The following is a 13350-nucleotide window of genomic DNA, read 5'->3' as shown; positions in this document are numbered from 1 at the left end:
CCTGGAGAGCTGTCACTTGGATAAGCTTTTAGGGTGTATCATGTGCATAGCAACATTTCAGGGGATGGCGACATGGAACACTACGTTGGGAGGCAGCCTGACCTGGTTCCACTAGTTTGCAGCTTGCCTTGGTTTTGATCGGGTAGCACTTTGAGGAGAAATATTCTGTTGAAAGGGAAGAAGATGGGGCTACACAGAGTTGGCATTGGGACACAAGGCAGCTGTGCCCGTGGCCTCTTCAATCGATCACAGAATCTAAGGCATCATGGAAAACTTGGGTCTAATTTAAAATCACCTTCATCTCTTGAAAAATCTTGGATGGTTCAGTTGAACACAGCAGCATGGTGAGGAAGTGTCCCTAGTGTGGTGGAGCAAGGGCTGCCGTGACCTGCAGCTGCAGTCCTGGGGGCTGCTGGGACATGGGTGTCAGAAGCGACGGGGAGGCGGTTTGTAACTTAGAGCCAGAAGAGACCGGAAATCAGTGACTGGACTAGAACCCAGCCTCCCCTGTACCACTAGCCGACAGATTCACTCCAGCAGGAAAGGGCAGTTGGCTATGATCTAAGTAATAACCATCAGAATAGCATCGGTGTTTAATGATGAGACACAGAATTCAGTACTTACGTCATACTGTCTTGTTATGAACGATGGTTACAGATGATACTTTTACATATCTTTTTTTTTTTTAAGAATAAAACTTAAATGGTTATTATACAAATACATGGATGGCCGAAGTTAGATCAAATAATCTACTTTAAATTCTAAATATTATTCTGCTTTACCAATTTTTTTTTTTTTTGGTGCATATATTTCTCTGGGGGAGTTCATCGTAGGAGATGGTTGTGGCGATACCAAGATTTAGGTATTTTCCTGTCCTGGGCAAAAACATTTTTCATAGAGAGTCATTTGTGCATAATGTATAAATCTACCAGAATAAGTTTTTGTTAAGACCATTTTCTGAACATTATCCCTTATATTTTAGAAGAGGCGCCGGCGGATTGACCGAAGTATGATTGGAGAGCCCACAAACTTCGTGCACACAGCTCACGTGGGGTCAGGTGACCTGTTCAGTGGGATGAACTCTGTAAGTACGAGGGTGGAGCAGGTGGGTGGGGCCTGGGGCGCGGTCAGATGTGCCTGTCTGGCAAGTGCGCTGTGCCCAGTGAACTGCAGACATTTAGTACACACACTTAATGTGAGTGTGAAGAGAAGAAATGAATAGTGGAAAAATCTCTTATTTAGTTTGCGAAGCCATGTGTTTTTTTTCTGTTTGTACTAAACTCTTTGTAGCTACATTTCTTCTGAGTAACCGCTTTAAAATTTTTAAAGGATTTGAGTTCAGAAAGGAAGTTACTATCGCATGGATTCTCATGCCGCCATTCCCCCCATCCCTCCCACCCCACCCAGCAACTTTGAGGTCAGCTTTTTAGTAATATTTAATCTCCTTTTTGTTCTCTTAAGTTCAGTTGGGTTGCCTTTGCAAATGTATTTGTCCCCTTTACTTTATAAAATATTAGCCTTTATCTGATGCTAGAATGCTTGCAATTTATTACTGTAACATAAGTTCTCACGCACTTAGCAGAGGATTAAAATTTGCACATATTTGCTCTTTGTTATAGAGGTTTCAGTGAACTTCAGAAGAGACTTTAGATGTACTCAGTTGAACTCTTACTCCCTAATTTGCATCTAAGAGAAACAGAGAGTAGTGTGACAGAAACCATTAGAGGGGGTTTTTACCCGGGCTGTGCCTCATCCTTGCCCTGAAGCAAATGACCGTGTGTCCAGAGTCACTTTCCCCCCAGATCTCAAGTGCGCACGTGTGTCTGAATGTTCCCTCAAGTGTTTAGAACCAGAGAGTCAGTAAGGCTTTCATAACACAGATACGCTGCATTGTGTGCTGACTGGACTCTGTTCACAAAAAACCTAACAGGAGAACAGACTTGTGAAATAGGTGGATGGGTGTCCTGGATACAGCAAACAAGTTTGTCACTGCAGTTACTGGGTAGGCTAAGGGATGACATTCGTAGCTTCCTGGAAAGGAAACAGCTTGTTTGTTTTAAGTCTGTAGGAAAAGTACACTGAACGGCTTTGGTGGAAACGTAAGAGCCGTCAGGTTGCTGTTAAAATACAATTCAGTAGCTTTGTTTCCTGGATCTGTGCGGAATGATGAGACCAAATGGACTGCTGACTGTTGTTAATATTAAGGTCATTGTGACAAAGATAAATAGAATGAATGGTTTCAAATTTATTATAGCTGATGAATTTTAATTTATTTCTCATCAACACGTCTTCTTCCCTACTTGTGTTCATAAAAATTTAACTATGTAGGCAAAAAAGAGCTTCCCTTGTAGCTCAGTTGGTAAAGAATCCACCTGCAACAAGGATACCCAAGTTCGATCCCTGAGTCGGGAATATTCCCCTGGAGAAGGAAATGGTAACCCACTCCAGTATTCTTGCCTGGGACATCTAATGGACAGAGGAGCCTAGTGGGCTCCAATCCGTGGGGTCGCAAGAGTCGGAAGAGCCCAAGAAGAGGAAATCTGTCCTGTCCCTGCTTCCACGTTTTCCCCTTCTACTTGCCATGAAACAATGGGACTGGATGCCATGATCTGACTTTTTTTATATTGAGTTTTAAGCCAGCTTTTTCACTCTTCTCCTTCACACGCACCAAGAGGCTCTTTAGTTCCTCTCCACTTTCTGCCATTAGAGTGGTATCATCCACTTACCTGAGGTTGTTGCTATTTTTCCTGGTAATCTTGACTCCAGCTTGTAACTCATTCAGCCCGACATTTCACAGGAGTGATGAGGGTTACTTACTGGAAGTCCAAATTCTTGTTTGAAATTAAAGAATTGACTTTTGGAAGAAAAACAGATTTGTCTTTCTTATAATCTGCATGGCATTATGAATGTACCGTGTAAAAATATATAAAGATGTTGTTGTAAATAGGCCTAGGATACCTATAAAGTCTAGGATAACATGTTGTGTTAGGTAGGAAATTATTTGGCACCATGGTAAAATCCAACTTTCTGCCACAAAACTTGGTGTTGCCAAAAAGGAGCAGAAAGTGAACTGATAGGCTGTGGGCCATAGCCTCCTCAGGTGGAGCAGGTTTGCTTAAACAGACCTGTGGCTTTTAGTTTCTTTTTTAGGGTACTCTTACCTAAACTGGTTGTTTAGTCATGTGAATATAGATATTGCAGTAACTCATGTGGTGTCACTGGAGTTAGTTCCACAGAAGTGAATTTTTCAGTAAATGAGTGAAAACTTACCCACTTAAGACCCCATCACATGTTCTCGCCTTAAACATACTGGACCCAAATAAGCTATGCATTTTATGTCTTGTTACTATTTTCACTTAGAATGTATTTAAACCTGCCTCACTCTGAATCTGTTAGGCCATCACCTCCTATTCCTCCTGCTCCGAGCAATCTAGCGTGATTCTGAGTTTCCAAAATGCTTCTGATTGATACAAATGAAGACAGGATATACTAAGAGCACTTGAGAGTTTGCAGATAACCTTGTGCCTTTGTTTTGGTAAAGTAAGAAAATACCCCACTGGGACTTCCCTGGTGGTCCAGTGGTTAAGACTCCACTCTGCCAGTGCCGGGGTCATGGGTTTCATCCCTGCTCCGGGAATTACGATTCCACATGCCACACAGCACAGCCAGAATAAAAAGGAAGATGCCCCAGCATTTTTATATCTCCCTAGAAAGTAGCCGTGTAAGATGGTTAGGAGGGATGATCATCTGTAATCACTCTACAAGTAGGAAACCTGATGTTCACGGAAGATGAATAGTGCGTCCAGAGTTACGGTGTTAATGAATAAACCGGGATTGCAGTTGAAGTCTTTGGATTCTATTTTTGGAGTATAGTTGATTTACAGTATTGTGTTAGTTTCAGGTGTAGAACGAGGTGATTCAGTTATACATACATTCTTTTTTACATTCTTTCCTCATATAGATTATCATGGAATGTTGAATGGACTTCCCTGTGCTATACAGTCGGTCCTTGCTGGTTATCTGTCTTAAATAGACTAGTGTATGCGATCTATCCGTTCCTCCTGTGTTTCCCCTTTAGGAACCATTAGTTTGTTTTTGATATCTGTCAATCTTTCTGTTTTATAAATAAGTTCATTTTTTTAATTAGAGTCCACACGAGTGATAATATTTGTCTCTGATTGACTTCACTAAGTATGATAATCTCTAGGTCCGTTCATTGTACTGTGAATGGCACTATTTCATTAATCACATTATTTTATTGGAATATAATTGGTTAACACTGTACTAGTTTCAGGCATACAGCAGAATGAATAAGTTATACACACATCTGCTCTTTTTTAGATCCTTCTCCCATACAGGCCGTTATCGGTCCTTGTTTGTAATAGTTCTCTATTTTACACAGTCCCAACCTCCCCGTGTGTCCTTCTCACCCCTTTCCCCTGGGTAACCACAGTGTTGTCTTCCACACCTGTGACTCTTTGTTTTGTATATAAGTTCATTTGTACCATTTTTTTTTAAAGATTCTGCATATAAGAGATATCATGTACTTGTCTTTCTTATTTTGCTCAGTATGGCAATCTCTAAGTCCATCCATGTTTCTGCAAATGGCATTTTTATTCTGTGAAATGGCTGAGTAATAAAAATCCATTGTATATATCTACCACGTACTCGTTATCCACTGCTCTGTCGGTGGACACTCAGGTCGCTTCCCTGTCTTGGCTGTTGTAAATACTGCTGCTGTGAACAGAGGGGTGCATGTATCCTTTGTATTAGTTTTCTTGGGATATATGCCCAGCCAGGAGTGGGATTGCTGGGTCATATAGCAGTTCTCTTAGTTTTTAAGGAACCTGCAAGCTGTTCTCTGTAGTGACTGTGCCACTTTACATTCCCATGAACAGTAGGAGGGCTCCCTTTAGCCCCACTCCCGTCCCAGCATTTATTGTTTGAAGACTTTCTCTAATGATGGCCATTCTGACCCTTGTGAAGTGATACCTCATTGTAGTTTTGATTTGCATTTCTCTGATAATTAGCAGTGTTGAGCACCTTTAAATGTGCTTTTTGGCCATCTGTGTGTCTTCTTTGGAAAAATGTCTTTATATCTTCTGCCCACTTTTTGATTTTTTTTTTTTTTTTGACATACAACTGCATGAGCTGTTTGTATATTTTGGAAATTAATCCCTTGTTGGTTGCCACATTTGCAAATATTTTCTCCCATTCTGTGGGTTGTCTTTTCATTTTGTTTATGGTTTCCTTTGCTGTGTAGAAGTTTTTGAGTTTAATTAGTTAGCTGCCATTCAGTTTTTTTCTTTAGAAGGTGGATTCAAAAAGATCTTGCTGCAATTTATGTCAGTGTTCTATCTTTTCTTCTAAGACTTTTATAGTGTTTGGCCTCATTACGTTTAAGCCTTTGACCCATTTCCAGTTTATTTTTGTGAAGGGTGTTAGGGAGCGTTCTACTACTACTAAGCGCTTCAGTCGTGTCCGACTCTGTGTGACCCCATAGACAGCAGCCCACCAGGCTCCCCGTCCCTGGGATTTTCCAGGCAAGAACCCTGGAGTGGGTTGCCGTTTCCTTCTCCAATGTATGAAAGTGAAAAGTGAGAGTGAAGTCGCTCAGTCGTGTCCGACTCTTCGCGACCCCATGGACTGCAGCCCACCAGGCTCCTCCGTCCATGGGATTTTCCAGGCAAGAGTACTGGAGTGGGGTGCCATTGCCTTCTCTGAGGGAATGTTCTAATTTCATTCTTTTATATAGCTGTCCAGTTTTCCCAGCACCACTGAAAAGAGACTGTCTTTTCTCCAGTGCATACTTCTGCCTCCTTTTGTGATGGATTAGGTGGCCATAGATGGGTGAATTTATTTCTGGCTTTTTATCCTGTTCCACTGATCTGTGTTTCTGTGCCAGTACCATACTGTTTTGATTACTGTTGCTATATAGTATAGTCTGAAGTCAGGGAGCCTGTTTCTTCCAGCTTTGATTTTCTTTCTCAGGATTGGTTTGGCTATTTTGGGTCTTTCCTGTATCCATATAAATTTAATAACTTTGTTCTCAGTTCAGTCCAGTCGCTCAGTCGTGTCTGACTCTGCGACCCCATAATCACCAGGCCTCCCTGTCCATCACCAACTCCCGGAGTTCACTCAAACTCACGTCCATCAAGTCGGTGATGCCATCCAGCCCTCTCATCCTCTGTTGTCCCCTTCTCCTCCTGCCCCCAATCCCTCCCAGCATCAGAGCCTTTCCCAATGAGTCAACTCTTCGCATGAGGTGGCCAAAGTCCTGGAGTTTCAGCTGTAGCATCATTCCTTCCAAAGAAATCCCAGGGCTGATGTTCTAGTTCTGTGAAAAATGACACTGCTAATTTAATAGGAATGGAATTGAGTATGTAGATTGCCTTGGGTAGTACTCTCATTTTGACAGTGCTGATTCTACCAAGAACATGGTATATATAGCCTGCTATCTGTGTCATCTCTGATTTTTTTCATCAACATGTTATAGTTTTCAGAGTAGATGTCTTTTTTGTCCTTAGGTGGACTTATTCCTGTGTTTTTTATTGTTTTTGATGTGATGATAAACGGGATTCTTTCCTTAACTTCTCTCTTTGGTCTTCTTTTTAGTGTATGGGAATGAAAAAGACTGCTGTGTGCTAATTTTGTGCCCTGCAACTGTACTGAATTCATTGATGAGCTCTAGTAGTTTCCTGGTGGCATCTTTAGGATTTTCTGTGTATCATGTCATCTGCAAACAGTGACAGTCTTATTTGTTTTCCAATTTGGATTCCTTTTATTTCTTTCTCTTCTCTGTCACGGCTAGGACTTCTGAAACTATTTTGAATAAATGTGACAATGGATTGTGACGTAGATTTACAGATATTTAAAAATTCTTATAACCCTGGGATTAATGTCACTTGATCATAGTGTATGATCCTTTTAATATACAGTTGGAGTATTTTTGCATCTGTGTTCATCAGTGATACTGGCCTGTAATTTTCTTTCCTTTTTTTGTGTGTGGTATCTTTGTCTGGTTTTGGTATTAGGGTGAAGTTGGCCTCATAAAATGACCTTGGGAGTATTTTTTCCTCTTCATTCTTTTGGAAGGAGTTTCAAAAGGATAGGTGTTAACTCTTTTCTCAACATGTGATGTAATTTGTCTGTGAAGCCATCAGGTCCTGGACTTCTGTTTGTTGAACATTTTCTAATCATTGTTTCATTTTCATACTCATGATTGGGTCTAAGGTCTCCTTAGACAACCACTTTGCCTGGCTGGCTTTCTTTTTCTTGGGGATGGTTTTGATCATGGCTGCCTCCTGTACGGGGCTGCGAACCCCCATCCACAGTTCTTCAGGCACTCTGTCAGTCAGATCTATTTGTCACTTCCACTGTATAATCTAAGGGATTTGATTTAGGTCATACCTGAATGGCCTAGTGGTTTTCCCTACTGTCTTCAATTTAAGCATGAATTTTGTGATCAGGAGTTCATGATCTGAGCCATAGTCAGCTCCCGGACTTGTTTTTGCTGACTGTATAGAGATTTTCCATCTGTCTTTCATTACTTAGAATATATAATGCTACTCCCTTCTGGTCTGCAGAGTTTATACTGAAGAATCAGCGGATAAATTTATGAATTTCTGGGGATTTCCGTGTATATCATGTGTTGCCCTTCCTTACTGTGCTGATATTTTCTCTCTTGTCATTTGGTCATGTGTCTCAGTGTGTCCCTCCTTGAGTTCATCTCCTGTGAGCCACTCTGCGCATCCTAGACTTGAGTGTTCCCTTTCTCACGTTAGGGAGGTTTTCAGCTATAACCTCCTCAGGTGTTTTCTCGGGCCGTTTCTGTCTTCTCCTTCTAGCACCCTATAGGGTACGTGTTGGTGTGTTTAATACCCCAGAGGTATCTGAGACTGCTTTGTTTCCTTCCATTGTTTTCTCTTCAGTCTGTTCCTTAACAGTGATTCTTACCATTGTTTCCAGCTATTCATTTTTCATGCCTCATTTATCCTGCCTTGATTCCTTTTAGTGTATTTTTCATTCCAGGTATTGTATTCTTTGTATCTCTTTGTTCTTTACATCTTGTAGCTCTTTGTTAAACATCTCTTGTAAGTTCTCAATCTGTGCCTCATTCTTTTTCCGAGATCTTGGACCATTTTTACCATCGTTAGTCTAAATTCTCTCTTTTTTTTTTGTAGCTCTCTTCATTTAGCTGTTTCTTGTGAGTTTTTATCTTGTTCCTTCATCCGAAACATCTCTCTGCCATCTGATTTTGTCTGTTTATGGGATCCTTCATGCTGGCTGCAGGATCACAGTTCCTCTTGCTTGCAGTGTGTTCCCAAAGTGGTCCTGAGGCTTGTGGAAGCCTCCTGGTGGCGAAACCGGAGCTTTCCGCCTGGTGGGTGGCACAGGGGCTTGTCTCTCCGGTGGGCAGGGCTGTGTCCTGGGGGGTATATGGCACACCTGGGGCCACACAGCACGGTCACAGGTGAAGGGAGGGTGCAGGCCTGGGGTTCTGCCTTTATCAGGGATGAGGGTAAATGCCGAGGCTTTCACAGCTTCACTCTTAACTGCTTCCTCCTGGCACTATTGTGAGGGTTACATGATGTCATATTTTGAAGTGATTCTGTAAACCTGAGAGCAGCCTATTCTGAGGGAGTATTCACTCATTATTGACTAGAGATGTTTCAGTCTTCTCTTACATAACCAATTGCTGGCCACAGGTTTCTGCAAAAATCCCCCAGTGTGTTAAGGAGACATCATAGGCTCAGCAGAGGATGAGTCAAATAAAGTTCAGGGGCTCTAATCATGTGATAGAAGCTGGAGAGAATGATTCCCCTGGGCTCAGAGGAGAAAGGGTATACTACTCAGTTCCTCAATATGCAGACTTGGCTCTTGGGGTGTGGCCTCTAAGCTTCCTTTGAATGTTCCAAGTCTTTGAATCCTCATTTGAATGCTTATACTTTTTCATTTTACTGATTTTACTAAGACTATATTAGAGCTTCCCAGGTGGCACCAGTAGTAAAGAACCCACATGCCAATGCAGGAGATTCCTGAGATGCAGGTTCGATTCCTGGGTCAGGAAGTTTCCCTGGAGGAGGGCATGGCAAACCATGCCAGTATTCGTAGAATCCCACGGACAGGAGCCTGGCAGGCTACAGTCCATAGCATTGCAGAGAGCAGGACATGACTGAAGTCATTTTTAGAATAAGGATACTACTATTATGTACATTTTACCACATGGACTTTTAAAATTTATCTTTGGTTCAGTTTCCTACTTTATTTTTGTATCTGATTCTAATCCAAGAAATTGAGGTGATTTAATATGTGAGGTGGTTGTAAATTAAGGTGGTTGAGGAACAAACTTGAATTCGTCTTTATCCTTTTGACTGGTTTTGAAATGTAGCCAAATACCTTGTGAACTACAAAACTTTTTTTTGTAATAGGGAAGTGGAGTAGGGGGTGTTTTGGCCAAAAAAAAAAAAAAAAAAAAAGAATTGTTCAACCACCAGCTTACCACTCCCCATATATTGAAAACAATTTCTAAGTCTGTAAAAAGATAGATATATATATAATTTTTTTTTCTATAAAAAGTACCCTTCTGGGAAAAGCAGCCCAGCCAAACTGTCAATTGATTGGTTGCAGTGGCCCTAGTTCCTGACCCGTTCTTTTCCTTTCTTGTCTCAGGTCAGCTCCATTCAGAACCAGATGCAGTCCAAGGGAGGCTACGGGGGTGGCATGGCCGCCAACGTGCAGATGCAGCTGGTGGACACAAAGGCCGGATAGCCCCGGACTTCTCCTCAGTGAGTACCTCAGAGCCCCACGGCCACCGACGACGAGGAGAGGCTTAGTTCAGACTCGAGTTCAAAAAATAAAAGTCTTATTAAAAAAAATTTGTGAACTTACTGGAAAAGGCAAAAATAGTCTGTCCACAGTCAGTTACAGCATTTGGGTATTAGTTTCAGATTGTTGTTTTCCTTATGAGAAACTTTAAATGTTTTCAGACGTCTCGCTCTGGGGGAGCCTCTGACTGAGATTCTAGTGACAAGATCTCTCTCATGTGTTCTTTAAACATGAAGTTACTGAGTTACTGATATTGTGTGAAACCCATGTGTGGTGAAGTAATTTTATATTTAACACCATTATGGGTAAATCGTACATAATAAAATTTTCAAATTTAAAAGACAACTTCTAAATGGAAGCATGAAACCCCTAAAGTATAAAAATAATTTGGCTTTTTCTTCTGGTTTTGTAGGTCATTGTGAATTTCTGTATTTTGTTCCAACAACTGTTAATTTTTTGTCATGGTTGCTTTTCTTTCCTTTTCAGTTACAAGAAAGGAAGCGTGATGGCGTCTTGTTCACCCTGTTGTGACTGCTCCAGTGACACGTTCCTGTTCTGCTCTGAAGAAACTTGTCAGAAGAATCCTGCATTTCCTTCAGCTGGCATGCATGCCTTTGGACTCATGGACAGAGTTCTTTGGATTGTGGCTTAATTCTTGATTTTTATGGGTCTGATTTTAGCATGATCTTTTTTTGTGAATGCTGGCACTGTTTTGCATTCTTCCCCCACATTTTTCTTTCCACCTTCAACCCCTCTGCCTTATTGATTTTATTGGTAAGCAAAGATCTGCTTTTATTTGTTAATTTACACCATTTTTGTATATTTTGGAACGTATGCGACCTGTAAGCACAATGATCATTTCTATTCATATGAAACTGCAGCAGAGTAGTGTCTGCATGCTTTATGAAGTTGCTTGTGTGGGACCCCACAGGATGCCAGATGGAGAGTTCCTGGCTGCCATGGGTGGATGATACTGCTGCTATTAGAGAAAGGTGAGCTGTGGCACCAAGTCACATCAGTTTCACAGAAAAAGGCAACTTGTAGCTTATTTTAGAAGTATGACTTTTATTTAGTTAGAATTATAATAAAAGAAAAGCTTGCATTCAAAAGGCATTCATTCTGTTGTAAATGTTCGATCTATTTATTTGCGAGCAAGGACCTGGGATTGTAAACAAGTGTGTTTATCTATTGAGTGTGTGGTAATACCCTCATCCAGTCTGACTCTGAGCATCATGTTCTTTGTTCATTTCTTTGTGTGCTTGGTCTCAGTTTTTGCTTGTTTATGTTTAATACTGTGGTATCCAGTTGGCTTCCAGTAGCAGTTTGTTGAGTTTCTTAGCCTCTACTTCTAAGCACGGCCTCTGGAGTCCGTGGCCTCTCCATGTTCACAATGTGGGACAGTGGAAGTTGCCAGGAGCAGCGGTTGATCTGGCTGTGTTGTTGCCCGTGAGAACAACCTGCGTGGTGACTTAAGGTATTGCCAAGAATGCTTGGGCTTCAAAGTGTGTGTTCCTCACAAATTGTATTTCTATAAACGCTCCTCCTAAGGGTGTAGTGCTAAGCCTGGTAGTGGTTTGGTTTCCACTAGAAATTTAAAATCCTATGTCCAGTTTAGCCCATATCCTGCAGGAAATGGGCTTAACTGGAAGAAAACAGTAAGGAATTAGGTAACTGCATAGAGAGAGAGAGATCTAGATCTGTTCTCTTCACCTTAGTCACAAGTTCTTAATAAATAGGTAAGTGAATAAATACTGGGTTATAGAGGTAAAACATGGCAGGATTTCTTCCCCCAGTTCTTTTAAGTTACCCTGTACAGCAGGCACTAGATTATTCAGTCCTTTATTTCTACAGTTTTGATCTCTGTAGATGTCAATCTCAAGAGAATCTGTCAAGAAAAAACATTTATGCTTAGCAATCAGAATAGGCATTTTGCAGTTTAATAACTTCTAAACTTGAATTCATTTAATGTCATTAATTGTGTTGATACTACATTCTGGGTTTTGCTTGACCACCAGTGTCATTCTGACTGGCAGTCAGGGTCCTGACGGACGCTGCAGTGTGCACGCTCTTTAAATACGATGGATTGTTTTAGTGCTGTCAGTGATAATGCTAGCCTACTTCTATTTTGACTTTAGTACAGAGTTTATAATTGTGTAACTCCTAGAACAGTACAGGGAGCCCTGGTCCCTTTTCCCTACTTGATGATTTGACTTTATTCTTTTTCTCGATCGCTCGCTTTCCTGATTCTCCAAGGACCAAATTCTCCAGTGAGCACTGGAGCGTGTCTCCAGGGTAAGCCAAAGGCTGCGCTCCTCAGCCTCTAATTGTTCTGCAGCTGCCTCTGGCAGGCACAAGTAGCCCCACTGTGTGCAGGAACACATGCCAAGGAAGGTGCCAATAACGACTCAAGAAAATTACCAAGACTTTTAAGATACTAACCTTGGACACAGTTTTTTTAGGGAGTCCACTTTCCCCCATTGATAAGTAGGTTTTTAAACCTTGGGATGTCATTTGCTCCCGATAACAATGTGTCTCATTTGAAAATTGAAGCTAAATAGAATTGACTGTTAATATTTTGCTGAAACATGTGCTAACAACTGTTAACTAATGACATGCATTCTTAAAAGAGGTGCTTTCCTGTGATGTAGGCGTGAGGTGGTGCCAGTGAGCATAGAGTGGAAATGTGAACTGTGCTGATTGGGTTCAGCATTTCCGATGCAGCATTATCGGTGGGCCTTTAAAGATACTTTGTGAGTATATATTAGCTCTCACTTTTGTTATTAAATTATAGCAGTTCTATTATAGAAAGCAAGTTTGCCTTGATTTTGTTTAAAATGACTTCTGCTCAGCACCCAGGAGATAAAATTGACATATTTTTATAATATAAGCATACTTTTTTTGTACATTGTGTTCATTCTTGAATAAAGTAAGTTCAGTGTTGGCTTGTAGATAATAAAGTATTTGATTTTGATTCAATAAATGTTTTTCAATCCTGACTTGGTTATTTTCTTTCTAGGAGATATTTAATAAACACAAGAAATGCTAAAAAGGTGCTGCAAGTGACTTTTGAGTTATGACTACTAAACAAAGGTATTATCCAGCTCAGTTTTTCATGCTGAAGCATTTTGTCCTCACAGTATATATGTAGGACTTAATAGTAAAGCTAAGAATTCTATTTCCCAGTCACACTATCATATTAGAGTTACAGAATATTTCCATTGTCACAGAAAGTGTGGGAAGTTTTGAAAGTGTCTGGAAGTACTTTTTGATGTCAGAAATTGAGGATGGGGTACCCCTTCAGGGGTGCTGCTGCATAGCAGTCCCCACAAGAGACCTACTGTCAGAGTGCCCTAGTTGAGAAACTGTGATTTAGAACAGAGTATACAGACATTCCCGTCTGTATACTCACCAGATCCCAGACCCTGTTAGAGAATCTTTAATGTGTGGTTGGTCAGGGATTGGGAACAGATCACTTAGATGTGCTATATCATCATATTCTACAATAAAAGTATCAGAAATGGT

The 13350-nt window shown here is 41.0% G+C and overlaps 1 protein-coding gene across 1 annotated transcript in view; it reads left to right on the top strand.

Annotated features, from left to right (window-relative positions):
* Positions 1 to 12824, top strand: part of CDC42SE2 (CDC42 small effector 2) — a 119207-nt gene extending 106383 nt beyond the window's left edge. Inside the window, exons 3-5 of the mRNA XM_070792046.1 lie at positions 983 to 1084; positions 9673 to 9788; positions 10315 to 12824. Of these exons, the coding sequence (XP_070648147.1) occupies positions 983 to 1084; positions 9673 to 9771 (201 nt within the window). The 3' untranslated portion in view covers positions 9772 to 9788; positions 10315 to 12824. The remainder of the gene's footprint in view (positions 1 to 982; positions 1085 to 9672; positions 9789 to 10314) is intronic.
* The last annotated feature ends 526 nt before the right edge of the window (positions 12825 to 13350 follow it).

This window comes from Bos indicus, chromosome 7 (assembly GCF_029378745.1).
Source record: "Bos indicus isolate NIAB-ARS_2022 breed Sahiwal x Tharparkar chromosome 7, NIAB-ARS_B.indTharparkar_mat_pri_1.0, whole genome shotgun sequence".
NCBI classification, from domain to species: domain Eukaryota; kingdom Metazoa; phylum Chordata; class Mammalia; order Artiodactyla; family Bovidae; genus Bos; species Bos indicus.
The sequence above is the reverse complement of the archived record's forward strand: the minus strand, read 5'-3'. Positions and strand labels throughout refer to the sequence as shown.